General features: G+C 43.4%; 2 protein-coding genes across 2 annotated transcripts; one reads left to right on the top strand and one right to left on the bottom strand.

Annotated features, from left to right (window-relative positions):
• Positions 1 to 36: 36 nt before the first annotated feature.
• On the top strand, positions 37 to 14,219 carry LOC133422912 (A-kinase anchor protein 12-like). Its single transcript, XM_061712944.1, has 10 exons — positions 37 to 327; positions 650 to 8,303; positions 8,385 to 8,490; positions 8,669 to 8,726; positions 8,813 to 8,921; positions 9,089 to 9,220; positions 11,106 to 11,195; positions 12,243 to 12,386; positions 12,490 to 12,674; positions 12,850 to 14,219. Exons 1-10 carry the CDS (start codon positions 320 to 322, stop codon positions 13,019 to 13,021), a joined length of 8,658 nt encoding a protein of 2,885 aa, XP_061568928.1. The 5' UTR covers positions 37 to 319; the 3' UTR covers positions 13,022 to 14,219.
• Positions 14,220 to 15,766: 1,547 nt separating this feature from the next.
• Positions 15,767 to 27,145, bottom strand: LOC133423314 (uncharacterized). Its single transcript, XM_061713499.1, has 4 exons — positions 27,046 to 27,145; positions 25,239 to 25,893; positions 22,783 to 22,939; positions 15,767 to 22,367 (listed from the first exon to the last, which is right to left on the bottom strand). Exons 2-4 carry the CDS (start codon positions 25,881 to 25,883, stop codon positions 15,868 to 15,870), a joined length of 7,302 nt encoding a protein of 2,433 aa, XP_061569483.1. The 5' UTR covers positions 25,884 to 25,893; positions 27,046 to 27,145; the 3' UTR covers positions 15,767 to 15,867.
• Between the last annotated feature and the right edge of the window lie 244 nt (positions 27,146 to 27,389).

Below are 27,389 nucleotides of genomic sequence, written 5' to 3'. Positions count from 1 at the left end.
CGGAAGTACAGTTCATTTTTTATTCAGGTGAAAAAAACAGCTGTTGTTGCAAAAGAAAACATCAAAGTGAGTTTCTGCGGCCAGTGTGCCGGCTTCTCCTTTCGTGTTCCGTTAATGCGGTCCGGCCCGGCCCGCGGAGCCTCTGGCCGGCGTGTCCTGCGCTAGTTCGGGCTGAGTTTGGAGCAGCGAGTCTCGCGTTTGTTGAGAGTTAGCAGCCGCTAGCCTTAGCCGCCTAGCCGCTAACTCCTCATCTCTGGCTGCTCAACTCAGTTTAAACTCTCTCACTCTTCTGGCAGACACTCACTGAGGTTACCTGGGGATGAATAAGTGAGTACATGTCGGCATCGCTTTGTGTTACGTGTTGTTTACCCAGTTTAACCCCGTTAGCAGCCTTGTTGCATGTACACAAAAAAAACACGGTGATTTTACTGTCGACTGTAAATCATGCTTTTATAAGACAAGGGATTTATTTACTTTTCATACAGATGCAGCATGCATTTGACGGCATTTAATTCTGTTATTATCTGGTAGAGTCAAATGAGGACATGAAGCATTATAAGGAAAAAAATGTTGAAATAATAACTGTTGGCACAAGTTGCATGTGTTTTGTCTCTGTAGTGTTGTCATACTTTGTGAAATATGTTCACAGAATGCCTGCTCCAAAGAGAGGATCATCTCCTCTTGAGTCACAGCCCAAGATGAGGAAGTTGGACGAGGATGGAGAGACGGCACCGGATACAGAGCCCGTCCAAGCAGGGGACGAGGAGGAGAACACAGTCGCTCCACGGACTAAGAAAAAACTATTTTCTTCACTTGACGGGGGAAATAAACCAGCCAAGTTTCCAAAACAGAGTTGTCTTACGGAGGAGGACAACTCTGACCCATCCGTCAAAAAAGCCAAGCTCCTGAAAACCACAAGTGCCTCTTGTGGAGACGCTCCCGCACTGAGAGCAAACTCCAAAGCTTCACTAAAGCGATCGGCGTCCACCGAGTCTGACGAGGAGCTGAGTAACGATGGCAGCAATGTTGACTTCTTCAGGGAGAGGGATGGTGACGACAAGGCACGCTGCATCAGAAAATATTCTAACAAGGTGAAAGCCAAGCGCAAGGCCGACGAATCGTCTTTTGATCCACAGGAGACAGGCCAAGGTTTACTATCTGCAACAGTGGACCCTGTACAGATGGACCACGATTATGGTAGATCTTCAGATTCACAGTCTCTTCAGAGCACAGGTGAGCCAGATGAGAAAAAAGGATCTAAAGAGTCTTTAATTGAAAGAGAGGGACAACAAGTGTCAGATGATGCAACACAAAAGGTGTTAACGCAAACCCCAGTCCCTGAAACGGGGAGCACTGAGTCAAGCAACAAATATGAATCTACTGCTAAAGAAAGTAGACATATAGACTCAAAGGACCTAGAGAGCCAGCAGCTAGATGATGAAACACAGCCATCTTCTAGCGAAATAGTAGACATTTCCATCGCAGAAATTCCTATCTCACCTGAGTACAAGGAAATTACAAGGAACGAGAAACCACAAAATATCAAAAGTCAGGGGGATGTGGACAATGAAACACTAATGTCCAATCAGAAAATTCCCTGTACTGTTGCTGTGGAGGTGAATTCAAGTGCTAAACATGCAGAGGAAAACACAGAATCTGCTTGCAGTTTAGAATGTAACGCTGATCTGAGCTCCCAGTTGGTTTCTGTAAAAGATGAACTGAAGAAAATTTGTCATACTGAGGAGGTTGAACAAGAAGTATCAGAAACAGCAGCAGTCTTTACAGACCATGGGGAGGTTAAACTAGATGAAGAGGTGTCAAATGAAACAAACGTTGCTCGAGAACAGCTTTTGGAGGAAAGTATTAATCCAGAGGGTCAAATTAAAGAAAATGGAAAAGCAGTAGCTGTTGGTCTTTCAGAGACTCAAACAGACTTAAACATTCAAGTGGTTTTCAAAGAGCAATTGAACTCTACTGACCAGGTGTCGGAATCTGTCATCAGCTTATGTGATGATGTGAACAAAACTGTTGAAAAGTCTGAGGAGACACTTAAAGTGAGTGACAGAGAAGGACATGACGTCCAGTCTTCTCAGACTGCTGCTTGCCCTGAAGCTTTGTTTGCAGTCCACCTGAGTCCTGACTATGTAACAGCTGACAGTTGTACTGATGCTACACCTGTTAGTTGTGAAGCTGGTCATGAGACTAATCAAAGAGAGGTTGGTCCTGAAAGTTTCACAGTTCCAGAGGGTCAGCGAACGCCTGGAGTGGATGTAAAATGTCAAGAAAACCATGATCACGTCGAAGAAACACAGGCTAAAGCTGAAGCACATTCTCTAAGCACAGACTTACAAAATGAATTGAGTATTCATCATGCTGCTGCACCAAATAGCCTAATCAAAGGGGATATGCAGGCTTTCACTCCTGATGTTACAGTGGAAACACAAAGCCAGGATATTCATGGATCTAACACAGACCTGTCTAAAATAATTAACAAGGATCATGTAGGTGAAAATTGTAAAATGATGGAAAACAAAGAGACTGTGAACTTTGAAAGTTGTAGTGAAGTTGAGAGTCAGCACAAAACAGAATCACAGACTTTAGAAACATCAGACATCTCTGATACAGAACCTGCAGTGGAAGTACAAAAGCAGGAAATTCTGCAGGTCAGTGAACCTCCCACAGTCACAGCTACTGAGATTCATGATCATGTTACAGTTGATAAATATAAAAACATGGAAACCCTTGAATGTGCCAGTGGATCTGAAGGTCAAAGGAGAGTGGAAAACAACTGTGTCACAGCATTGGAGCTTTCTAACCCGCCAGCTAAAGTGGACGTACAAATCCAGGAGAGCCAAGTCGGTGAACTTACCACAGTTGTATCTGCTGAGATTCACAAAGATGACACAGTTGATAAATGTGAAAACATGGAAACTGTTGATTGTGCCACTGGATCTAAGTGTCAAAGTGAGACGGAGATTCACTCTCTCACGTCAGAATGTTCTAATCCTGTGGACAAAGTGGAAACCCAAATCCAGGAGACGCAGGTCAGTGAACCCATCGCAGATGTACCTGACACAGGTCAAAGCATTCCAGTGACTGCAAATTATAATAACAATGAAGATGCTGAACGTGTTGCTTCTGCTGAGAGTCAAATAGATGAGGATCTGACTGCAGCCACATCAGAGGAGGTCTGTAACGTGCAGCAGGTTGTGGAAACTCACTGTCAAGTGAACCAAGTGGTCTGTAAACCTACTACAGATACACCTCATGAAGATCTGGAGACTGCAAATGGTAAGAATAGTGAAGATGCTGAATGTGCTGCACCTGCTGGTAATGAAATGAATATGGATATTCACACTACACCCACATCAGAAGAAGTTTATAACATGACGCAGAGTGTGGAAACGCACTGTCAGGTGAAGCAAGTCGTTCCTGAACCGACCACAGACATGCATCATGAAAATGAGAAAGATCTAAAGAATACAAACTGTAAGAGTAGTGAAGATGCTGAATGTGATTCTGATACTCAGAGTCCAATAGGAACTGATTTACAGATTCTCGCCACATCAGAGGAGACCTGTAACATTGCACCTGTAATGGAAATGCATAGCCAGGCGGGCAGTGAACCTACAAATGACACATCAACAGATGATCATAAGGCAGAACACGACCAAACTGTTGAGTCTGCCAACAATATGAACTTGGAGTCTGTGACTGAAGCACAGAGTCAGATGGAAACAGGGATTGATGCAAAAGAGACAGTTGAGGCTTCAAACCCAGTCCTTTCAGTAGAGGTACAAAAACCAGATATGCTCATGCAGACATTACACTGCAGTTCTAACGAGTCATCTGAACTGGTGGGCAGTGAACCTAGAAATGACATATCAATAGATGATCATAAGGCAGAAGAAGACCAAACTGTTGAGTCTGCCAACAATGTGAACTTGGAGTCTGTGACTGAAGCACAGAGTCAGATGGAAACAGGGATTGATGCAACAGAGACAGTTGAGGCTTCAAACCCAGTCCTTTCAGTAGAGGTACAAAAACCAGATATGGTCATGCAGACATTACACTGCAGTTCTAACAAGTCACCTGAACTGGAAATACAAGGTCAGAATCACCTGGAAGTGAGTGCAAATACGCCAGAGGACAAATCAGAGGAGGTTCATGAAGACTTGTTAACTGAGAGTTCACAAAATGTGAAGAATGAAGACGAGGTCAAATCTGAATGTGTGACCGTACAAGAGAATGAAATCAGAATAGAAGTTCCAATCATGTCAGGTTCAGAGATTTCTCCAGCAGACCCTTCAGCAGAAATACTGAGAGTAGAAAGCCAAAATGAAATGGATGTGCAGACTTCAATGGCAGTGCAGGTTTCAAAACTACCTGCGATGGAAATTCAAGACCAAAAGAGCCAAGATGTGAAAGAACAAAATGTTGACTTGCCCTCTGTGATGGCAGAAAATCAAAACAAAATGGAAAATCAGTTTGAATTGATGCCAGAGATTTTAGTTTCACCTCTTCCTGCTGAAACACAGAACCAGAAGAACCCGGTGGGATTATCTGATACTGTTAGAGACGTATCTGAAAATGTCCAAGGCAGTTTAAGGATTCCCACTAATGAGAGTGACAAAATTGAAAAGGCTGAAGAATGTGTACGCAGTGCTGAGAGGTCAAATGAAGTGGAAATGCAAATGGAAATGGCAACAACTACAGTACAAGTACAAAGCCAAAGAGGTCAAGAGGTCAGTGAATGCATCACAGACACTGAAGTAGAAAAAGAGTCCTTTATTACTGCGAGTGAACAAAACAAGCACTCTAATACTTGTCACAGTGGTTCTGAGAATCACATTGATGTGGACATGCAAAAATCTGTAACACCAGAAGACATTTCTGATCAGAAATCTGATGTTGGAAGCCAGGAGCTCAGTAAAATCATTACAAATGAGGACAATGTTCATTTTGAATCTATTCAAGAGTCTCAGACTAATATTGAGGCTTCTGGAGCCGCGGACGAGGCTCTCTGTCCAGCAGCTGTGGCAGAACACCAAAACCATGTGGCAGAAAAAATCAATGTACCCGCTATGGAGTCATCAGATGTGCTTCCGATTGCTGATTTGGAAAACAAAGATAACAGAGAGACACCGGCTGCTGTTGAGGATGTCCAAGCGGACGTCGATGTAATAAGTGGGTCAATAGAAAGGGCAGATTCTGCATTACAAGAAGAAATGGGGAGGCAAGTGATTAATGAGGTCAACGCTGACAGAAAAGTCGGTAATATTGAAGGAAATGAAAGCGATGAACTAATTGTTTTTGGCTGTGGCCAACCCGAAAACACTGATAATGTTCTTCAGGCATCAGAAGAGACGATTAAGATGGGAAATCAGTCAGAGATAGTGTATGAGCCCATTAGTAGTCCAGAGAGTAACAATGGTGAGGATATTTGTACAAAAACAGAACTACTTGATGGAGTTTCTTTTCTAGACATACAGAGGAAAGACACCCAGCAGTTACAAGACGATGCATCACACTTTCCTGCTAACGAAGACCATAAAGACGCTGGGGACACCAAACCAGAGGAGGTTGAAATGAATGTCTCAGACAGCCAAGCAGCTGCTTCAGTAGAGGTAGGAACTATCAGTGAGCCACATTGTCCTGCACACGCACAGCCGGAGCAGAGTAATGCAACTGTGGATGTGAAACAAGTCGCAGCAGTCAGCTCCAGCGATGACATCAGCATGTCGGATGGCTCCTCCAAAGATGCCACAGAGAAAAGTGACAGTAATGGCATTCAAGAGTGCAGCACGGCACCAGAGTTAACCGGGCAGGTGCAGGAGGATGCTACACTTCAGGAGGCTGCAGACATTACCGTGGCAACACCAGCTGAAGCTGTGATAACTGATGGTGCAACTGAAGATTATGTGATCTTAGAACCAGTCCCAGATAATGAAATTCACTTTGACATCGTCACGCAGGCGGCAGCCGAATCGGGTCTGTCGGCCTCGCTCTCAGAGGTAGGCAGTCCAGATGGAGCGTTGGTGGGCGAAATGACAAATCAAAGCACTTTAAATGGCTCCCAACAGTTTCTTGAGGGACAGACGCATCTGAGTAAAACAACCGAACCAGTCAAAGATGTTATCATGACCAGTTCGGTTGATGTTTCAGACCAGAAGACGCAGGCAGCCATTCTTCCAGATGTCCAAACGTCTGAGCAGCAACCATCATCTGCTATAGTGGACGCAGAAATGACAAATTCTGATGCTCAAGATACAAATGAAGACTGTAATGTAGTACTGAATCAGAATACTGGAAGTAATTTAGATCTGCAAGAAGTGCAGATTCTGGAGGATATGGAGATTGGTCATGAGATCGTGGTGGCAGAAGATAACGAAGAAGACAGTGACATTACAATAATATCAAAACCTCAAACTCAATCTGCTGAAGGTCCTTCTGAACAGTCTGAAGAAAAGGAGGTTGAGAAAACTAAAGAGGACGCTGGTGGAAGCACGAAGCCCGGCGACAGTGTAGAAAAGACTGAAAAAGATAAAAAGGGACAGGAGGCAGCAAAACCCAAGAAGCAAGAGATGAACACACAAGCAAGAACCAAAGCTCGTCTTGCAGCTCTGGCTGAGCAAAAGGCTGCAGCATCGAAGAGAACAGCCAACAGACAGCAGCTGAACCTGTTAGCCTTGTGTCAGGAAATCGCAGAGGACATTGCCACAGACAGCATGTTGCTGAAGAGGATAGAGGAAGAAAAGCAGCAGGCGGCGGCTGCTGCTGCTGCTGCGGCGGCGGCGGCGGCGGCGGCGGCGGCGGCAGCAGCAGCTGCTGCTGCAGCCAAGGCTAAAGCAAGTGAGAAGGAACATCCGCCCGTTAACACACAAGATGCAGAGTCGGTTGATGTTGCCACTCCTGCTGGACCGGAGGGATGCTCTGCTTCAGTGGCCCAAAGTCCAGAGCCACCTGCCCCCCAGCCGCCAAGCACTGATTCAGCAGAAACCAAGCCTTCTGCAGAGCCTCAAAAGAAGCGCTTCTTCATCTCCCAAATTTCAGTGCCATTAAAAGTCCATGAGAAGAAGAGGTTAACACGGTATCAAAGACTTAGGCAGGTTGAACTCCAGAGGGAGAAAATGTCGTGGGCCCGCATGAAGAAATTGAAGTCTGACCAAGCGAATCAGATGTTTTCAGACATCGACTGGCAGGCGCCTTTTACTGCCAGCTCTCTATTTACAGTGAGTCCCGGAACTGCAACTCCTCCACCTGCAGCGAGTCCATCGCAAATATCCCCCACAAGTCCGAGCACAACTAACAAACCTGCACAAGCAGCAGCACCGGCCCCCAAGGTTGAGACTGTTAAAGCCGATCCTTCAAAAACAGGAACCGCCAAAGCTGAATCCAGTAAAACAGAAGCCCCCAAAACCGAACCCGCTAAAGTGGAAATCCCGAAAAGTGAACCTATTAAAGCAGAAACTGCCAAAGCTGAACCTTCTGCTGTTGAAAACCGAAGATCTACGAGACAGAGTAAGGCTCAAGCCTCCAAAGCTGCCGCAGCTCCAGGACCTGCCCCAAAAGTGACCAGATCCGCAGCCAAGAGGACCCTCCCAGCAGTCCCGCCTCCCATGCCCAATGGACTTAAGGCTCAAAAACCAAAGCCGGAAATTGAGTACAAGCCGTACAGACCCAGGCCCAAATATTCCTTTGATGATTTTGAACTGGATGACGATCCATTACCAGCTCCTCCGAGAAGACCTCACTCGCATGTACATCCTGCTCGACCCAGCCTTCAGTCCAATCCTGCTGCTCAGTCCAAACCCACAGCCCCATTAAAACCTGCTATCCAAAGCTCTTCATCACAACTTGCCAATCAGGCAAGAGTCAAAGCTCAGAGCACTCCTCCCAGACAGATCCCAGGTCAGTCAAAGTCCACCGTTGCAACTCAGTCTCAGTTAAAGCCTGCACAATCAAGAAATGCTGGTCCAGCAACTCTGCAGCCCAGGGCTGCAGCCACAGCTTCATCAAAGCCCGTTTCCGTTGCCAACGCTCAGTCCAAGTCACCTGCCTTGAGTGCAACACAGACAAAAACGGTCTCAGCTCCAGGAAAGCCCACGCCTGCTGCTCCTGCCTCGTCCCAGTTAAAGACAGCCGGAGCGGGTGAGACACAGTTGAGACGGTCGGAACCAGCAGCAGCTCAGCCGGCGGTTCAACCCAAACCTGGGACGAAGGCTGGTTCTCCTAAGAGCGGTGTTACTTCAGTGCCTCTGACTCCCCCAAATCCCCCATCACAAGGAGACGACGCATGCAAGGTAACTGAAATGAATCATTGCTTAATTTGTTTTTAAAAAACAGCTTTTGGAATCTAGTTTTACTGAATTTCTCTGTTTTAGTCACAGAATACAGCGGGTCCACTTTCATCCACGCCTGCCCCGTCCCTTCCCTCTGTGGAGACCAAATTGTCTGATGACACAGAGCAGGGAGAAGAAAAGCCTGCAGGTTTGTTTATTTTATTGTCATGTCGTCCTCTTATTACATAGGATTTATTGAGCAGTGTTTGTCTGCTTTACTAAATCATTTCTTAATATATTAAAAAAAAATTTTGCTGCTACTTTTATTTGGATGTATGAAATGTTTAACTATTTCCTCACAGTCTGCTCTGGTAATTCTTCAACAGAAATTAAGACGGAAACAGTCAAAACTGTGGAGAATACGTCAGAAAGGCCCTGTAAAGAGTAAGAAAAACTTTTCTTCAGTCTTTTGACATGTTTTAATTGGTACCAGCAGTTTTGTAATAACCTGATGTGTGTTTGGATCACAGCAGGGTGACAAAGCAACAAGATGGTGCGACTCCTCTCTCTGACGCTTGCCTGCAAAAAGAGGTCAAGAGACTAAAAGAGGCGGACAAAGATGGCACTCAGACTGTTATCGTGAGTGAACTTAATTTCTTCTCTGCTTATTTTGAATCTATAATCACAAAATGAGAAACTAAAACATTGGCTAGCAGCAGGCTGCTGCTTCTGTTCTTCATTTGGGAGGAAGTGTGCTGTCGTTCATTAGGAGGCACATGTTAAGATGTGAGGTTTGTGTCTTTCAGGACGCAGGACAGAAGCACTTCGGACCGGTGTCCTGCAGTGTGTGTGGGATGCTCTACTCTGCTGCCAACACGGAGGATGAAGCTCAGCATTTACTCTTCCACACCCAGTTCGTCAGTGCTGTCAAATACGTGGTGAGAGGAAGTTGCTCAGTCTCTTTGTTTGTGTTGCAGTATGAAAAACGGCACAGTCGGTGCATTTTTGATCATTTATTTTGAGTGAAGATCTTTATTGGTGTTCACTTTAGCTGGTTTTAGAGCAAACCTGTTAATGTTGAATATTGCAGTGATAAGTGTGATGGAAATCTGGACGATTAACAGGAAAAGTGTCCACAAATTGCAGCTTGGGTTTTGATCACATTTTGATAAAGTGGTTCCGAAGTCACGCCACCATTGAAGTAGCTTAGCACGATTGTTTTAATTTCATAATTTCCGGTGTTATCACATCCTTTAGGACACACTGCTCCCATCATTAGTTTTACATGATGATGTTCAGGTAGAAATTTGGTGTTTTAATTTCAACCACATCATATTATTTTGGCAACATTCTCGATGAAGTGACAAAGAAATGCTGAATCCAAACAAGCTTCAGTTATAAATGTCAAAAAGATCTTATCAGATAAAATAAACCAAAAGGAGTCACAATTTGGGATTAAATAAAAAGTTGAGTGTATATTTGCTGAGCTTGTTGTACGTGGTGAGATACTTTATATAGCAATGAAGATACAGGACTGTCTCATAAAATCTGAATATTGTGATAAAGTTCTTTATTTTCTGTAATGCAATTTAAAAAAAACAGATGTCATACATTCTGGATTCATTACAAATCAACTGAAATATTGCAAGCCTTTTATTATTTTAATATGGCTGATTATGGATTACAGTTCAAGATTAAGATTCCCAGAATATTCAATTTTTTTGAGATAGGATATTTGAGTTTTCTTAAGCTGTAAGCCATGATCAGCAATATTACAAAAATAAAAGGCTTGCAATATTTCAGTTGATTTGTAATTAAATTTTGTAATTGCATTACAGAAAATCACAATATTCAAATTTTCTGAGACAGTCCTGTATTGCAAATGGCGAGTTTTATTAGACCCTGTATATTTATCCTGTTCCCAGAGAGAGTGCAACAAATTTAAAGACTTTCAGTTGCAGGTCTGCAAATAACAGGAATTCTACTTTCAGAACCAAAAACCTTTTTATTTTTATTTCCTTATACTTTAGTAACACAGCAGACCTTTTAGATACCATTAGATTTGCAGAAGTCTAGATTAAGACCCATATGTGCTAAATGGGGAATGAAAGAACCTCCTGCTGCCGCTTCGTTCTGAATCTGACCGGCGGCTCGTGTCATTCGTCTATTTCTACCTCCAGATCCAAACTTTTCACAGAGCTGCAGGACTGTGAGCAGTTTGTATCTGGAAACGGTCAGCAAATCCTAAATCACACAGCACTGTGGGACTAAATCTCTTTCTGATGATAACGAGTGGAACCTCCTGTGAGAGTCTTCAGCATTCACTCTCTAATCCGCTAGCACGGCCCATGGGTCGGTAGCTCTTCCCGCAGCAGAACTCCCCAATGACCCACTGGTACTTAAGTGATAATAATCACTTAGGTCATGGTTTTTTCTTTTTTTTCTCCAAGTATTTCAGTTCATTAATCACTTACAATTTGCTTCTGTAGATGCCTTTTTCTGCCAGCTTTCAACAATTTCTTTATAAACAACTACATCAGTGTAACTAATCTGCAGAGAAATGTCTTCCTTGGTGTGATTTCAGTGTCATACCAGTCTTGAGGTTTTATGATGGATTGTGATTATTTGTGTGTGATATTACACGCAGTGGCTTCAAAGAAGTTTCCGCATCTTGCAATTACAACAACCTCAACACCTTTCTTAGGATTTCCATTAAGCATACTGGGCGGCTACTGGGTTGAAGCCACACCTGAACAATATAATTTAGATTTGAAATTGATTTAAAATCCGAGTTTGTTTATGTTATTTTTTTTCTTTTCGCAGGGATGGAAAAAAGAGAGGATTCTATCAGAGTATCCTGATGGCAAGATCATTCTTGTGCTGCCAGATGATCCCAAATATGCGTTGAAGAAGGTTTGTTAACAAAGATCCAGGCTTTTCAAAAATGATTACAGGGTTCGTACGTTTTGAAAAAACCTGGAAAAGTCATGGAATTCGAAAATGTCATTTTCAAGGCCTGGAAAAGTTTTGGAAACATAAGTTCACCCCAAAAGTTTTGGAAAAGTCATGGAATTTATTTTTCTCACTTAATGATAACATTTAGTAAAAACAGCCTATAAAGTAGATTTAAAATTGATTAATAAATATTTCGTATCAAAGTCTCGCGCGTTCTCACGCTTTACGTGCCTAGCATCTTGCGCATCATGCAGATCAGATCGAGTGAGCACATTCTCCAACAGTTCACACGGTTCAAAGTTCACAGCTCACAGGTATGCCAGGAAAGTGCTCGTTCAGCAATATTTGGCTGCACACATAGATAAGTATAAATCATGGCTGGAGAAGACGGAGGACAAAGGCAAAGCTAAATGTGTTGTATGCAATAAGACGTTTGATATCTCTTAATATGGGGGAGGCAGCATTGACCAGCCATGCTAAAGGAGCAAAGCACCAAACTGCTGTGGCTGCCTGCGAAGAGAGACTCTTTCAAATGTTGTCACCAGAAATGAAGTGCTAACTTCAGAAGTTTTATGGGTGCTAAAGGTAGCTAATGCTCACTTTTCATACAAGTCATGTGAAGACATAAGCCAGCTTTTCGAGGCTATGTTTCCAGATAGCCAAACAGCAACGAGATTTGCTTGTGGCAAACGCAAGTGCCCATATCTGTGTACATTTGGACTGGCGCCCTACTTTAAAGGACTCACCTTACGCCGAGTGTCAAAGCAAAGATATGTCATGTTATTTGACAAAGCCTAAATAACTACTTGTAGTCTAAACAGGTAGTTTAGGTCTAAACATTGTTTTATTCCTATATTTCATTCATACATTGTCTTTTTTAGAAGTCGTGTATAGTCATGGAAACTTGTTTGTTAAAATGTGTATGAACCCTGTGATTACCTCTAGAGTGATGATGAACATGTCGTCAGGGTTTTGTGTCTTGACTCGTGTAACTGTTCCCCTCAGGTGGAAGAAATCCGGGAGATGGTGGACAATGACCTCGGCTTCCAGCAGGTGGAGACAAAGTGCCCCTCAAAGACCAAAACCTTCCTCTTCATCTCCATGGACAAGAAAGTTGCTGGGTGTCTCATAGCGGAGCACATACAAGAGGTACATAGCTGTAACGTCGGAGCAGCCAGGACGCACGTCAGCCTATGTTTATCTTCAAGAGGAGTGTATGATTAAGTATACTGAGCCTTGTTTTTGCTCGCAGGGGCACAGGGTGATTGAAGAGCCCATACCTGAGGGCTCGGAGGGGGAGAAAGTGATGTTTGAACGTCAGAGAGCTTGGTGCTGCTCCACGACAGCGGAGCCAGCTATCTGTGGCATCAGTCGCATCTGGGTCGTCAGCATGATGAGACGCCAGGGCATCGCCTCGCGCATGCTCGAATGCCTCAGGTCAGTCCCTTTACAAAAGATCAATATTTAACCCTTGCAAGGGACTAAGGCTCGGGTCAAAATGACCCAGGCCAGAGGCAACGCCCTCAGTTCCTCAGACAGCTTGCCTATCTCATAGCACCTTGGAAGGGTTAAATTACAAAGAAATCACACTTAATGTCTCTTGTTTCCACAGGAATAACTTCATCTACGGTTCCTACCTGAGCAAAGATGAGATTGCTTTCTCAGACCCCACTCCTGATGGAAAACTCTTCGCTACACATTATTTTAGAACCTCTCAGTTTTTAGTGTACAACTTTGTGAGTGGAACGCGCCCATCCCAACCCAAAACTCACGCAGCAGTATGACCTTCTGCAGGAGAGGTGTGACGTTGGCTTCAGCTGCGACGCTGAGCAGTGGGGAGACCGCCATCTTCAGTGTCTGACACGAATCCTTTTAGTGTATCAAACTAAACACAAACTTTTAAGTTACTCCTCAGAGACATCGCTCATTGGTTTAAATCTCAGGATAAAAACAACAAAGGGGTTGTTGGAAGAATGCTATGAATTCACCCTTTAATCTTTCCCTTCATGGTATTTTGAATAGGGTAGTATTTTCTCCATAATGTTAAACATATACAATTGGTTGTATTCAAATTTAAGTTTACATGCGTGACTTTGCAGCTGTAGGAACAAAGATCATGTCATTGCTTTTTAGCACATGGTGTTAAACAGTTATTTTAACATTTGTCGTTTTATTTTTTTCTCTTTTTCTTTCTCCGAGTCTTTCTGTAAAGTAACACTGAGAGCCATGTTGTTCATCTCCCCGACAGCGATTCTGCCACATCTCCTGTTGAGTTTTAGTGTTTAAAGGGCACGACTGTGCAACAGTCCGGATGAAGTGTTTTCCCTCTGTAGTTTGGGCATTCTTTTTACGTTCTGATTTTCTGAGATCACCTTGCCTGTAATGTTTTTTTTTGTTGTTTTTTTTTTTTTAAAGCCGAGCCATAGACTGTACCCCTTTGTAGCCTTTTTACTCTACGCGTGGTGTCTTTAAATCTCACGGAGGTTGTCTCGCTTTTTTGTGCCTGAATGCATAATGTTCTGACTTCAGATATTGATTTATTTTTCTCTTCTTGTTTGCCATATGTTCCTCTTAAGCAACATACTGTATGGCTTTTTATTCATTTAGTGTAGGAAATCACCCTCTTATACCTTAGTAACAAAATTGAAATGTATATGAAATAATCATGTAGATTTATTCATAATATAACAAGATTTTTAATGAGGACGAGCATGGCTAAGGCTATCATGTTAAGTGGTATTTCGGTGGATGAATATCTAACGTGTTCAGCCTTAACGATTGAAAACAGTGCTCAGGATTCAACGCGAGGGCTTAGACCGACCCCTCGACACACAGATGAACAGCATCACTGTAATCCATCCCTTATTTTTTTGCTTCACCTTGTTAAACCTGTCGCTTTTAGAGAGATGTTTTGTGTAAGAAAAACTAATTTGATTTATACAAAGCTGTTATGTAAATATTTATTTAAATAAAACATTTTTGCTGCAGTTTTTGTTGATGATTAGTGCCATCTAGTGGCCGTTATTGTTTTTGTGATAGTTATATTTAAAAAAAAAAAAAAAAAAAGATCACATAGTTGAGATCATTTTGAGTTGTGGGAATTGTCGTGTTTTGTCTTTGTTGCCGCAAATGAAAACACACTCCTTTTAGCGCATTCCTCGACGCTCCTGTCACAACACGGCCAGCTCAGTGGCAACTTGTGAGAAACAAAACAACCTTAGAACAACAAATGCTTCCTCGAACAGAGGGGGAGAAAACGAAGGGTCTCTGCTCGTTCCTCATCAGGTCTGATACGAATCAGGACAAGGAAACAAGACAGCTGAGCTCGTTATGGTCTCTTAACTAATTCAAGAACATCTAATGATTAATAAAAAAAATAGTCTAAAAGAGATCAGATGTTTGTAAAGACACTTTTATTTGTACACAACAGTTTAAAAAGACAAAAGTGTTACAGCTGCCTCATTGTAAACCTCAAAATAGTTCATTCTAACGATACGTTTCACGTCATTGCAGATGCGTATGTGTTGAGCTACTCAGAAATGTCTCATTAACACTATGGGCGACCAGTATACAACCATAATATTTACAGATGACTTGTAACCTGCGTACACACGGAGTTGGTCTTTAACCTAAACTGACCAGACTTGAGCTGCAACCACAAACTGACCGGTTTGCTCAGGTCAGCTGGGATTGGCCGTTTGCCTGACATCTGCGGGGACCTGAGCTGTTTAAAGGGTTTTAAAACGAGATTACAGTAATACTCTGGCTACCTGTTCTGTTGACAGGCAACCTGCAAGTGGAGAGAGAGCTGCTCTGGAGTGTGCATGGAGCAAACAAGATGCTTCCCAAGTGCAGAAACGGACAAATTGTATCACAAACTCTTGAAGGGGACATATTCAGAGACAAAAGAATATTTTTTTTGTGTAGTTAGTTTACATGTGATAGTAGATAGATAGCAAAGGCCATGAAAACATCAAAATGTAGGCACCAAAGAAAATATATTCAACAGTAGCCCAGTGATACACTCGTAGTATTTAGGTTAAACAAGGGTTTGTTTTTACGACGGAGTATTGGGGCCAAACTAAGACAAAAAAAAAAAAGGAAATTACGAGAATAAATTCATAATAATACGAGAATGAAGTCACAATACTACGAGAATAAAGTCGTAATATTTTGAGAATAAAGTCGCAATATTACGAGAATAAAGTCGTAATATTTTATATATTATAAATATATAAATATAACTTCACAAGATGCAATATTGCTCATTTTAACACAGGGAGAAGATGCTCTTCCTGTTAAGAGTTCTCATAAATTATATTCTCATAATATTACGACTTTATTCTCATAAATTACGACTTTATTCTCGTAATATTACGACTTTATTCTCGTAATGTTACGACTTTATTCTCGTAATATTACGACTTTATTCTATTACGACTTTATTCTTGCAACATTACGACTTTATTCTCATAATATTACGACTTTATTCTATTACGACTTTATTCTCATTATATTATGACTTTATTCTTGTAATTTCCATTTTTCTTTGTCTTAGTTTGGCCCTATTACTCCGTCGTATGTTTTTGATCATGTAAATTCGATTTTTTTTAAACTGATGGAAATCGTTTCACAATATGGGACAGTGCTCACCACAAAAATTATACAGTAAGTCCAAAGCATCGGGTTCCGGGCGCCTTTTGTTAACGATGCCGTGACCTTTCCGTGGCTGCACCAGCACCACCTCGCCATCGGGCGGCTGCTCCACCAGCGGATGCACTTTGTTGTCCATCATCTTCAAGTCTGTAACACCTGGAAACATGCCGTTTTTCTCCGACCATGTTTTGGGGTCGTCTGCCTCCGTGACGCTGTCCCCGTCCTGGCAGTCGTCCTGGCAGACCTCAGAGTCACTGGTGTGAGGCATGGAGAAGTACGTGCACTTCCTAGCATCTGCTTTGTCGTCCGGTTCTGGCTTAGTGCTGAAAAGAGAATACGGAGTATTCCCTTCTGTGTCTTTACCCAACCCCTCATCCAGAGGAGTACTTGTGCAGCTTTTATTTATTCCAACCGGATCAGAGACAGATTTTCTGATCACGGTGTTCTCCCTAATGAGCCACTGTCCGTTATCAAGAGATACGCCATCTCCAGGGCCCACTTGTACGTTAAAAGCAATGCATCTCGCCGCCTCAGTGAGGGCATCCAGTGCGTTGGTGGAACTGAAGTATGACAATTCAGACAGGGCTTTGGATCGGGCCACGTGAAAGGGAGAGAAGATGCTCGGTTGCTCCTGTTTTCCCTGATTCGGCTCAGACGGTGGTCTGTCGCTTGGTTCCTCTGCATTTGTGTCTTTCTTGCCGTAAAGCCGTTCGATTGTTCTCCTCACCAAGCCTTTGGTGATGGATTTCCGCGCTGAATCGTCTTCTCCGTTGGACTGTTCGCTGGAAGTCTGGGACTGATAGCCGCCGCTGCCCGAGGTCTCGGCTCTGACCTCGGACGAGTTGGAGCTTGAGACGCGTCTCTGTTGGGTTTCCGTGGCACTCTTGGCCAGGAACATCTCCCTGATGGATCTGACCCTGCTGCCCTCGGGCTCCGTGGTGATGACGCCGCTGGAGTCGTAGCTGAAAGACAGAGACGACTGAGGAGCTGATCGGGTACAGGAGGTCAACGCGGACATGGGTGTCCCAGTAGGGGAATCCTCCTCATCTGACTCGAGGGGGGTCTTTCGTTGGGAGAAAAGTCCGATGCTGGAACTCGTGGATGTATTTTTGGTTTTCTGAGCTTCGGCGGCCTGTTTTTCCAGAAGTGTCACTCTCTCCGCAACAGACTGGGTTATCTTTTCTTGAGGGTGATGTTTGAGCTTTTCCACAACCTCTTCGTCATCAGGCGGTATCGCCAGCGCAGGAGCTTCCTGATGTCTCCTTTGGTTTTCTTCTGTGTATCTGCACTTATTGGCTTGTTCTTCCTCTGAAGTGGAATCTTTTTCATAGAAACTTAATTCTTCATCAACCGAGCTACTGATTTGTTCATCTTCAGCCTTATTTTGGTCTTCATCTACATGCTCATCACAGCTGCTGTGGTCATTCCCACTGTCATCGTCTGCATTAAATCCACAATCTTTTCCTAAATCGTCAGATATAATCCAACTGCTCTTTTCCTTTTGGCTGAGAGGACTTTTGGACTTAAGACGCTCATCTGCTGAGCTGCCCTGGTCGTCCTCTGTCTCTTCTATCAACACTGCCAACCCCCTGTTTTTTGTTCCTTGATCAGCATGATTGGGAAGATGAATGAACTCTTCCTCCTGATCTTGCTCATTGTCAGACAAACTTTCCTCGACTATGACCTGGAGTTTCTTACAGTCGGCCACTGAGTCTTCCTCCTCCGAAGTCGCCTCGTCTCCATCTGAGGTCTCTGTGCTTTCATCAGTACTGCTATTGGCTCCCATATTGCACGTTTGACTCTGGTGGTACCTCTCCAAGACCTGACATTCATCTTTGGGTTTCTTCTTCTCTGACAAATGCTTATTTTCACCATTTGGTTTGGATACACGTTGCTTCCCCCTGATGTTCACGTCCTCCTCGGATGGATTCTCATGATGGGACAAGTCTTCACCTTTGCTGCTCTCTCGTCTGATGTCGTCATGTGCAACGTTTAACTTCTTATCTTCTAATCTATGCTGCTCTCCTGCCTCCGAAGTGTGCCTAGTGTCTGTTTGGCTCACAGCCGTATTAGCACGTGACACTGCCTGTCCTTTCTCAGATGAATAGGTGGAAAACTCCCTTTCAGGGAGGCTTTCTCCACTTTGCATCCGTAGCTGCCTATCCTCAATGTTTTGCTCTTTTTCAAGGTTCTGGAGTTCATCTTTGTTGCTTAGCTGCTGTTTTTCCTTTACCTCATGCCTAAATGACTGCAGGTCAAAGGATTGAATATTGTAAAGCTGCCTTTCTTCGGGAATCAGTTTAGGAGTGAGTTCAACCGTTGGGTTTGGGGTTTTTGGGTTTGTCTTTAGGCTGTTGTCTTTAGCTTTCTGTCCATTTGGTTTGTGCTTTGCAGCTTCTGTATTCTGGTCAAGACTCACCTTTCCAGACTGATTTGGCTTACTGATGTCTGTGAATTTATTAGCGATGGGCCGCGCGTCAGTGTTTGTTTGATCTTCCTGAAAAGCGGCATCTTCAGTGGCGAAATGGTTTGAGTTTTCTGGACCTTCATCAGTAATCTTCCTTTCATTGTCACTTTCACTTTTTGCCGTCTCTGAAAGAGAAGCCAGCTCCTCCTTGAGTGTCTCAGGAAGGTGCAGGTTCTCCATGATTTCATCAATAACATTTTCTTCAGCATCAGCTGATGGCTCTGATGCGTTGGGTGTTGAGCTACGACTCGTGCATCGGTCACCGAGCTCCTGAAAGCCCTTCCAGCTTTTCAGGAGCTGCTCTGAGGCCGACTGCTGTAAATCCAACAGGCTACTTTTCAGTTTGTGGGAATCCTCAATGCTGGCGATTTCTCTGAGCGAATCGATCATTTTTAAAGCCTCCGCGCAGCTGACGTTGTTTGCATTCAGCTCATCCACAGTGAGGTTTAGCAAACCATCCTTTAGGGTCATGACGGACAGGAAAGCAAGCAGGGCTTTGGATGAGGAACCAAAAGTTGAGGCCACGTGAGAGGAGAAGTCCGGCAGGCTGTTGGACTTTTCCAGACACGACGGGCGTTTGCTCCGAGTGATTTGTCTGATTGCCTTGATTGAGTAACAGATCTCTTCCAGGACTGGTTTCATGTTCAGCTGGTTTTCAGCATTTAATGATGTTGAATGTTTAATTACTTGCATGTCTGCCACTAGCTGACCTGCTGCTGTTAAAGCTTTATTTTTGTCATTCTGATCAGTTTCCACAGGCGTCTCAGCGTCGCAGATCAATGTCTTGGCCGGTTCAGCTGCTGGGTTTCCAGACCGGGATGTTTCCTCATGCTTTATTTCGGTTGGTGTTTTCTTTTGTGCGCTGCTTATTGTCTCCGAACGGCTGTCTAGGGACAGGTTACTGGAGAGCGGCTCCTTTCTGCTTGATTTGTGTCTGACAGGTGGTGGCGTCACATCCAGAGACTGAGAATACGGAGAGGATCTCGGCTTTACTTTTGATTGATGGTGCTTTCTCTCAGTGGAGGGGCTCGCGTTTGGGGTCACGTGTTTTTGCACGGCAGTGTTTGTAAGAACATTTTTATCCACAGACAGGCTCTGTGCTCGTGGTGCTTTTGGAGATTTATTCTGCAGTTCTGCAGGAGACTTCTTGTTTTGAAACTTTCTCTCAGGTGATGGACTGCTTTTTAGTTTTTCTCTTTTCCCCGCGGTTTTAGGTGACGGGGCGTCTTTTTTAGGCATTTCTGGTTCCTTAAATGAAAGATTACATGGAATTGAAGCTTCGCTTGATGAAACGCTGGTTGATGACACCATCTCATCAGACGTTAGGCTAGTTGATAACAATGAGGAGCCGACTGACGCAGTGCACGCTGGGTCTGACTCCTGCGTCTCCTCTGGTGGGGTTTGGAGTGGTTGTTGTGTCCCTGATGAGCAGATGTCATGTGGCGACGCTTCATCACCCACAGTGTTGGTAGAAGGGGATAATGTGGTCGTCTCTGCGTTGGCATCATTATCTGAGGTATATTTATCCATACGAGCCTTTCTGAGAGACATTTTCCTTTCAAGAGACAGATTACTGACCAAAGGAGCCCTTTTAATTGATGGAGTTCGGGATAATTCTGATCCCTGCTGTGTGGAGGTAGTGTCCATCTGCGTAGGTGTTTTTTCCATTGTGTTCCTGGTTGGAGAAGTGGCCTTGTCTGCTGCAGGACTGACAGATGATGTGTGGTTATCTGATCTGTGACTGCTCATTGATGAAACCCTGTACAGAGGACTGCTGGGTGCTGACAGCACATCGCTGCTGCAGGTCTCAGCGCTCAGGAGCTCGGGTGGCGGCGGCGGCAGCGCCTCCATTGAAGGTGCGTTAGTCAGTGTTACATTTTCACTTTGCCAGATTTTGACTGGATTTTCCACGTCACTATCTGACGCCATTTCTGTTGAGGCGTCAGTTTCAGGCGGGATGGCGTCAGAGGGGATCTCGTTTGAGAGAGGCTTTGATTCCTGGGTATTTGTCATGTTTGTATCGGCGGTGGTTGTATGATTATGAGCACGTTGTTGTGTGACTGTCACTTTCTCTAATGAAGGACTGGATTTGTTTTCAAAAGCCTGTGCCCTCAGTTTAACAGATGTTGCATCCAGATTATTCGGTGACGGCTCTGTTTTCTCTGAACACTTGAGCTCCTGTGCTTTACTTATATGATCATGCTTCTGCTCAGGCTCTCCACACCTGCCACTTTCTGTCTGTGCAACTTCCTCTAATATTCTATTTTTCTCTTCTGGGGAGGATGAAGGGCTCAGATTAGCTTTCTCCAGCCAACTTTCTACATATTGTTTAGTGGTGGAGCTGGAGGAGTTAAAAGCAGGCAATGTTATGCTTCCGGTAATATCTTGTGATCCCTTTTCATTCGTTTTCTCCACATGCACGGGCGCCTGTTGTGCTACCACTTCTTGCGAATGGCTCACTTCAATAGGAGAAACATCCATCCTGCTGGTTTCAAATGAAACTCTCGCGCTCTTCTTTTCTTTCAGTGGTATGTTTGAGTCTTTAGTGATAGTTGTCATTGTAGCATCTGAAAGAGGCGAGCTCTTTGTTTCCAAATCACTGTCTGTGGTTTGCTTTGGTCTCTTTTTAATCTTTTTTATTCCTTTTGCTGTCTTTAATTTATTTCCATATATTCTCTTAATGAATCCAGCGCTGGAGAAGGTTTTAACCTTTTTACGTGCCTCGTTTGCTTCTTTTGGGCTTTTCCGTTCGATCGCAGCCTGTCGGACATGTTTGTTTGTCATTGTAGGTTTTGAGGAAGTCCTCACATCTTTTCTGACCTCTTTTTGTCTGGTCTTGTCTCGACCTTTCGTGATCCTTTGGAATCGTTGCGTTTTCGCTCGTTGAACTGCATTCATCTTCAGTGATGTCAAGTGTGAATCCGGCGTGAGCGACATGTTCTCAGTTCTCCACATGCTCATAGACTCGGAGGCGGTCGAGGGTCTCCACAGCTCGGGTTCAAACTCGTTATTGGAGGAGAGCTGCCCGGAGTCGGAGGTGGCCGGTCGACTAAAAGCACCGGCAGATGCAGACATACCTCGTGAACAAACATTTGCAAGGAAATTGTCCTGGCAGGTCTGCTGCTCGTATATGTGTAAGACCGTTTCGGTGATCTCCTCTTCGCTGGACTGATGCAGGGTTTGAGATGCAGAAACATTTTTACTGTTGGCATCTACAGAGTTGATTCTCCTTGGTTTGGGTACCGGTCTGGTGGAGTTCTCCTTCACCATGCAGTACCGCTGGGTAATGGTTCCCCTTTCTGTCTCCTCTGTGTAAGAGTAGGAACCCACCATTTCTTCCTGAACCCCATCTGGAGTTATAGATTTGATGCTTTCCATAGAAGTTTGTTGTTTCCTCACTTTTTTGACTCCTGGCGTGGGGGGTCTCCGAGGGGGAGCAATAGCTGTGTGGATTTTGTCGTCATCTTCTTCACTCATACCATTACTGAAAACTCCACTGCCCATCGATGGCGGATCGTCGTCATCCCTGTCATTAGTCTTGTCCTTGTCGATGGTATTGATGGATGCGGCGGGGCTCTGTAAACTGGCCGAGTCTGACTGAGCCGAGCAGATCTCCTGCTCCGCCTCCGGCGCCGGTAAAGAGGTCACGTTAAGCTGATCGGCTACACCTGAACGCGTCAAGGTGGTCGTCCACTGAACGGTTTCCTCTTCCTTAATCGTCAGCCGCACTTTCATCTCCACCGTCATGCTGCCGTCCTGATTCACCCGAAAGGACTTCTCGATGTTGTCCTCACCGGGCAGCGAGCAGTCCTGACCGTCTGCTCCATCGCCAGCAGTCTCTGCTACGGACTCCAGCACGCGGTTCGAACCCAGGGCGACTGATTTCTCCGAGTTGCTGCCCAGGTCACATGAACTCTCTGCAATGGTGTTATGAATCTGATGAACGATGTACCGCTCAGATGATGCAGAGAAGTTTCTTAAAGAAAATGGTGACAGCTTCTTTTTGCCTTTTGAAGTTGTTGATAGCCAAACACATTTTAGAAAAAAAAAAGTGAAAATGTCCCAAAATTTAATGCAAGGATTGGATCGTATCCCAGAGAAACATGAAGGGAAAAAGGAGAGAAAAAGAAGAACATTAGAAAGACTATTCCCTCTCTCTATGAGCCATAGCCAGCAGCGCATCATGTAGCGCAAGTAGGTCATCTACAGCATTATGTACAGTATTATGGTCTCAGCACTTTCCCTGGCTTTATCCCTTGAGACCAGGTAGATTATTGCAGACACAGTCTGTGTCAGGTTGAAGAGGCCCACTAAGCTGACACACTTCCTAAAAATGTACCTGTAAAATGTTCTCATTACCCAAATAAAATAACCATGGCGCTTCAGGTTCTGTTAAAAACCTCGTTTTGTATGTAAACTTACGGTTGGAAGGCTTTAGTCTTCTGAAACCCGTCCTGTTGGCATGCTGCTTTGTTGGAGCTGGGGATTCCTGAGCAACGTACAGGGCAGGCCTGAACGCCTCCCGTCCTACGGCCACCACGGTCCCAGAGCACAGGATCAAGCCCGGAAGACCATCAATCTGTACAACACAGAAAATAGAAATATTAGTCTCTTTTAAGAGTTTTTCTTTTCTTTTGAATAGGCCTGTGTTGAAAAAATTGATTTTCCGATTCTAAATTGATTCTCATATTAATTCATAAAAAATCTATTCGTATGTCTAAAGATCGATTTTTTAACTTTTGGTATATTTTTGTTTATGCCCAAAAAAGGAATGTTTTGTTGGACAATAACTGGTGCCATGTTTTTGCCTTTAAATATGTTTAAAGGTATGAAAACATTAAAGTTTTCAGTAATAATTGCATACATTGTTTATATTGCATTACTTTAAATACTGTCTTGGGGTTACATTTGAATAAAATGCTAAAAACCAATTTCTCAAAAATTAAAAACCGAAATAGTACGAAAATGGAAAAAATTTAAACGGAATGTGGGAAAAAATAAAACCGATTTCATACGGCTCTGATTGCTGCCCTGGATCTGTTTGGTAATTCTGACCCACGATGTTTCTGAAAGCAGTTCTATCAGCATTCTGGGAGCTGATTGGTCCTCCTTACAGCATCATTAGCTGCCAATACTTGCTGTTGAATCTCAATATAATACTAGTATTAATATGTTGCATAACGACAGTCATATAATTCATGCAACAGCTCAAAAAACAGTTTTAATAACACTAACCCAAATCAATATCGGAATCGAAGCGGATCGAATCAAATCTTGATAATCGATTCTGAATCTTAAGAATTGGAATTGAATCGATCCCCAGCCCTACTTTTGAAAGAGAGTTTGTAGAAAATCAAAGCAGAGATTTCATGGGGAGCTAGTTGCTGCTACTGAGGATGTTTCACGAGGGGATTTTCATAATCTAAAACAATTAAAAACCGCCTGAATTTAACAGCAATTCCATTTCACTTTTGCACCAAACAGTTATTTACTTTTCAAAAATTTTTCTCTACACTGTTGGCCAGTGTGACGCTGTCGCAGAAATTGAACTTGTCATAGTTCCGATCTGTCCGATGCAAAACTATTATGTTGTAAAGCTTCAAGATAGCGTTCGCTTGAACCCGTTTGAATTAAATCTGGTTTGAATTGCTTTACGGGATGAACATTTGCTCCCGTGCAGTCCTTTTTCTGAGTAGCTGTTAGCTGTTAGCACCCTATCAGGATTCCTTACACGTTCTCCACACTCTGCCCTGTGAAGGCCGTCCGTAGGTAAGATATTAAAGCATTTCATATAATCACAGTTGATCACAGTCAACATTAATTGAAAATGGTTAAGTGTTAGAAAGTAGGCCTAATAAACAAATTAATAAAACAAAAACAGCTATTTTAAGCCTCTGACAACTCAAAAAATGCCATTTACTTTAAGCGATAGTAGATAGGGTCACCTACCAACAGATCAAGTCATTTTGACTTTGTAAGTGAACAAAAGTGTATAAAAAAAGACTGTTTTTATAGGTACAGTATCTCCTGTCATCGTGTTTTAAGTCTGTACAAGATGACGACCAATGTGCAATGTCACACAAACTGCTGTTGATAGATGAAAAAGATTTAGTTGTAAATATAAACGTACCAATCTGGTTCTATGGAAGCGGAAGCCGTTAACTTGCGTCCTTTTGTAAATATTGACAGTAGTTTGCGCAGCATTAGTTGCTGATTCGTACGGACTCATTTCAAGACAGCAGCAATCCGGCAGAGCTTTCTGTACATACATTTATTTTTTTACACTTCTTGTACACATTCAAGGTTAAAATGACCTCAGTTTCCTGTTTTCAATGGAATGATATTTCTGAGTCTTGTCAAAACTTAAAATATCAATTTATTTAATGTAGCTCTTCTGCTACAATGATAATATTGTTTGCCATTTTGCTGCAAACACATGTCAGTTGTTTTGATTCATGCTGTTTTGACCTGAAATGAAAGTTGACACTACTTTCCACCTAATAATAGGCCTACGGTTGTTGTGAATCAGGAGAGGTCCTTCACTCATCCAAATTAAGTTTACTGTATCAGCAGGCCCTGGATGTAAAACAGAGCCTTGACCTAACGCCTTGCAGTGCAGTGTTTCAGGCGGCCTTTGCAGGCATTAGGTGAGTTGGCAAAGCAGCTTAACACTTTCCCTTCTCGTGTTAGCACTACTTCATGCCAGGTGTAAGTCAAGGCTTTACCAGTTCATAATGATTTGTATGTAAAGGCTTTTGTGGAAATATTAGGTTTTTCCTAGGAATTTGTTGGATTACAAAGCTGCTAAAATCTTTTTTTTTTTTACATCTCAAGATGAATTGCTGTGTTTACATAGTGCTGGGGGGGACTATACTCACATGTCTCCCATCTGGAGTGTGCAGTTTGACCACATGGACCTGCATCAGCTCTGAGATGTACTGCAGGATAGACGCATAACTGGGTGTTGTCTTTTTATGAAGCACCACCGAGTGCTTTACGGTGGGTTCACCGTTGCGAAACACAACAAGCCGTTTCGGAGTGCGCAAGGCCATGGACTGGTACCCCTGAAGTCTCCTGCCGGGGAAAAACCTGGCCTGCTGCACATTGTGGCGGCGAGCGCTGACAGGTCTGACATGGTACCACGGGGGCATCTTCCTCCGGGCCAGAGCCATGTTAATGGGAGTGACTTTACGGCTGTCAGAGCAGATGTAGGACTTCCCATCTTCAAGCTCATCTAAAGTACGGATGCCATGAACTCCCCGCGGCGTTGTGATGTTGCGCACCCCGAACGGTAGGGGGACCTTTTTAGAGAGGCTATCCAGGAGGGCGTCGAACGTTTTAAAGGTGCGGTTGTTGACCACCATGCGCAGGCCACTGAACTGAGAATCTCCACTTTTGTAGAAGCAGACCCGCTTCGATACGATGGGGTTGATGACGCTTGCGTGGCGAGGACCTTCAAATGTGTGCCCGCTCCCTGATGATTGGTCAGGGAGCGTCCTCCGGGGTTCGGCTTCATTCATCATCGCCGGTTGACTGCACGGGGAGAACAAGCAAAGGATCAAACTTTCAGCAACAACAAGGACGTTAACCTTTAGTCTTTGCTGCTTCTGTTTGCAATTCTTTAGGTTGCAGGTGTAAAAGGGTCCAACGTCCCCTCGCACCCCCCCCCCCCTTATTTCCTGAGCCCTTGCAATAAACCTGAATGTGAAAGGAGGACGATGGAGTTTTTTGGTGGTCTGGCCATAAAACGGCTTTCCTTGTGCAAACAGGAAACAATTGACCTCACATCTCTGGTCACGGCTTTTTGTTCACACATTTCTTGTTACTTTTTACTACACAAAGTAATTTATGGTATATACAGATTGATTAACACATCTTTATGAAACAGAACCCCAACTAGAGTAAGCAGAGGAGCAGTTCATTGTGTTATGTCGTGCTGAATTTGACAATCAGAGGATGTTAACCCTTCTTGACCCTGATTTATTCATTTTCAAAGAAAAACATACATTTTCAGTGCCTCAAATGCTGTTTATCTCTTCCACTCACATTTGGGGCCATAGAAAACGGCCTTATATATCAAAGCGCAAACAACCGAACACTGTGTTCAAGGTTACGCAAATAATTTAGGTTTAAACAGCCGGACTGATGGCGTCTAGCGAACACATGTTGTTTACTCTGTGGCCATCAGGTAACGTGACGTACCATCTGCAAGACAGTCAGGAGAAAAGCCATCCTAGCTTATTGAACAAGGGCTAACAGCACAGCGGGGGGTTAGTAAGTAAAACAGAAATGGACGCAAGATCATTTTATCTTGAAAGGCGAGATGAGAGAGTAATATCATATGCATTTAAATATGTATGTTAATTTGTTCATATATGTTTGAGTAAAATGAAAGATGTTGAATAACTGATTTTTTTGTTATTCTTGGTTTAAAAATGTGCTGAAATGTGGCTTGTTTAATATAAACAGGTGCATTCTCTAAAGTTACTTTTAAATGCTAATGTAAATTATTAAAAGGCATTTTATTAGTCAGTTTTATTCTCCAATTAAAGTTTAGTCATCATAGTATTTCTTCATTTTTTTATTTTTGAATAAATCTGACGACACAGACACATGCATTATATGTGGAGGTAAAGAAACTAAATGAGATTCAGCGTCTAAACAAATAGTAAAACTGCAACCTACCTTTGATGGCATCAAAAAAAAATAACAAAAGCTTGATATATATCCATGACCATGTTATTCCGTGCGCTACATCATGACGGCTGTTACACTAACTGCACAATGAGAGTTTATTTCAGGAGACGGCTTCATTGTTAATTTGCTTAATCTTTGCTGAGAGTTAATCTGAGCTGCAGGTGCAAAGCTGGAAATCCCCTGCAGAAAGGTGTGTCACACAGATGGACGCGAAGCCATAGTGGGCCGAAGAAGCCGCCTGAGGACCTCAGATTTATCATTCATACATTTATACAAAAGCCATATAACACACATAAGTAGTTCATTTTATCAGGGAATATCAGGGTTTAAGA

Source organism: Cololabis saira, chromosome 22 (genome assembly GCF_033807715.1).
Source record: "Cololabis saira isolate AMF1-May2022 chromosome 22, fColSai1.1, whole genome shotgun sequence".
Classification (NCBI taxonomy): domain Eukaryota; kingdom Metazoa; phylum Chordata; class Actinopteri; order Beloniformes; family Belonidae; genus Cololabis; species Cololabis saira.
Note: the sequence above shows the minus strand (reverse complement) of the source record. Positions and strands in the feature narration are given on the sequence as shown.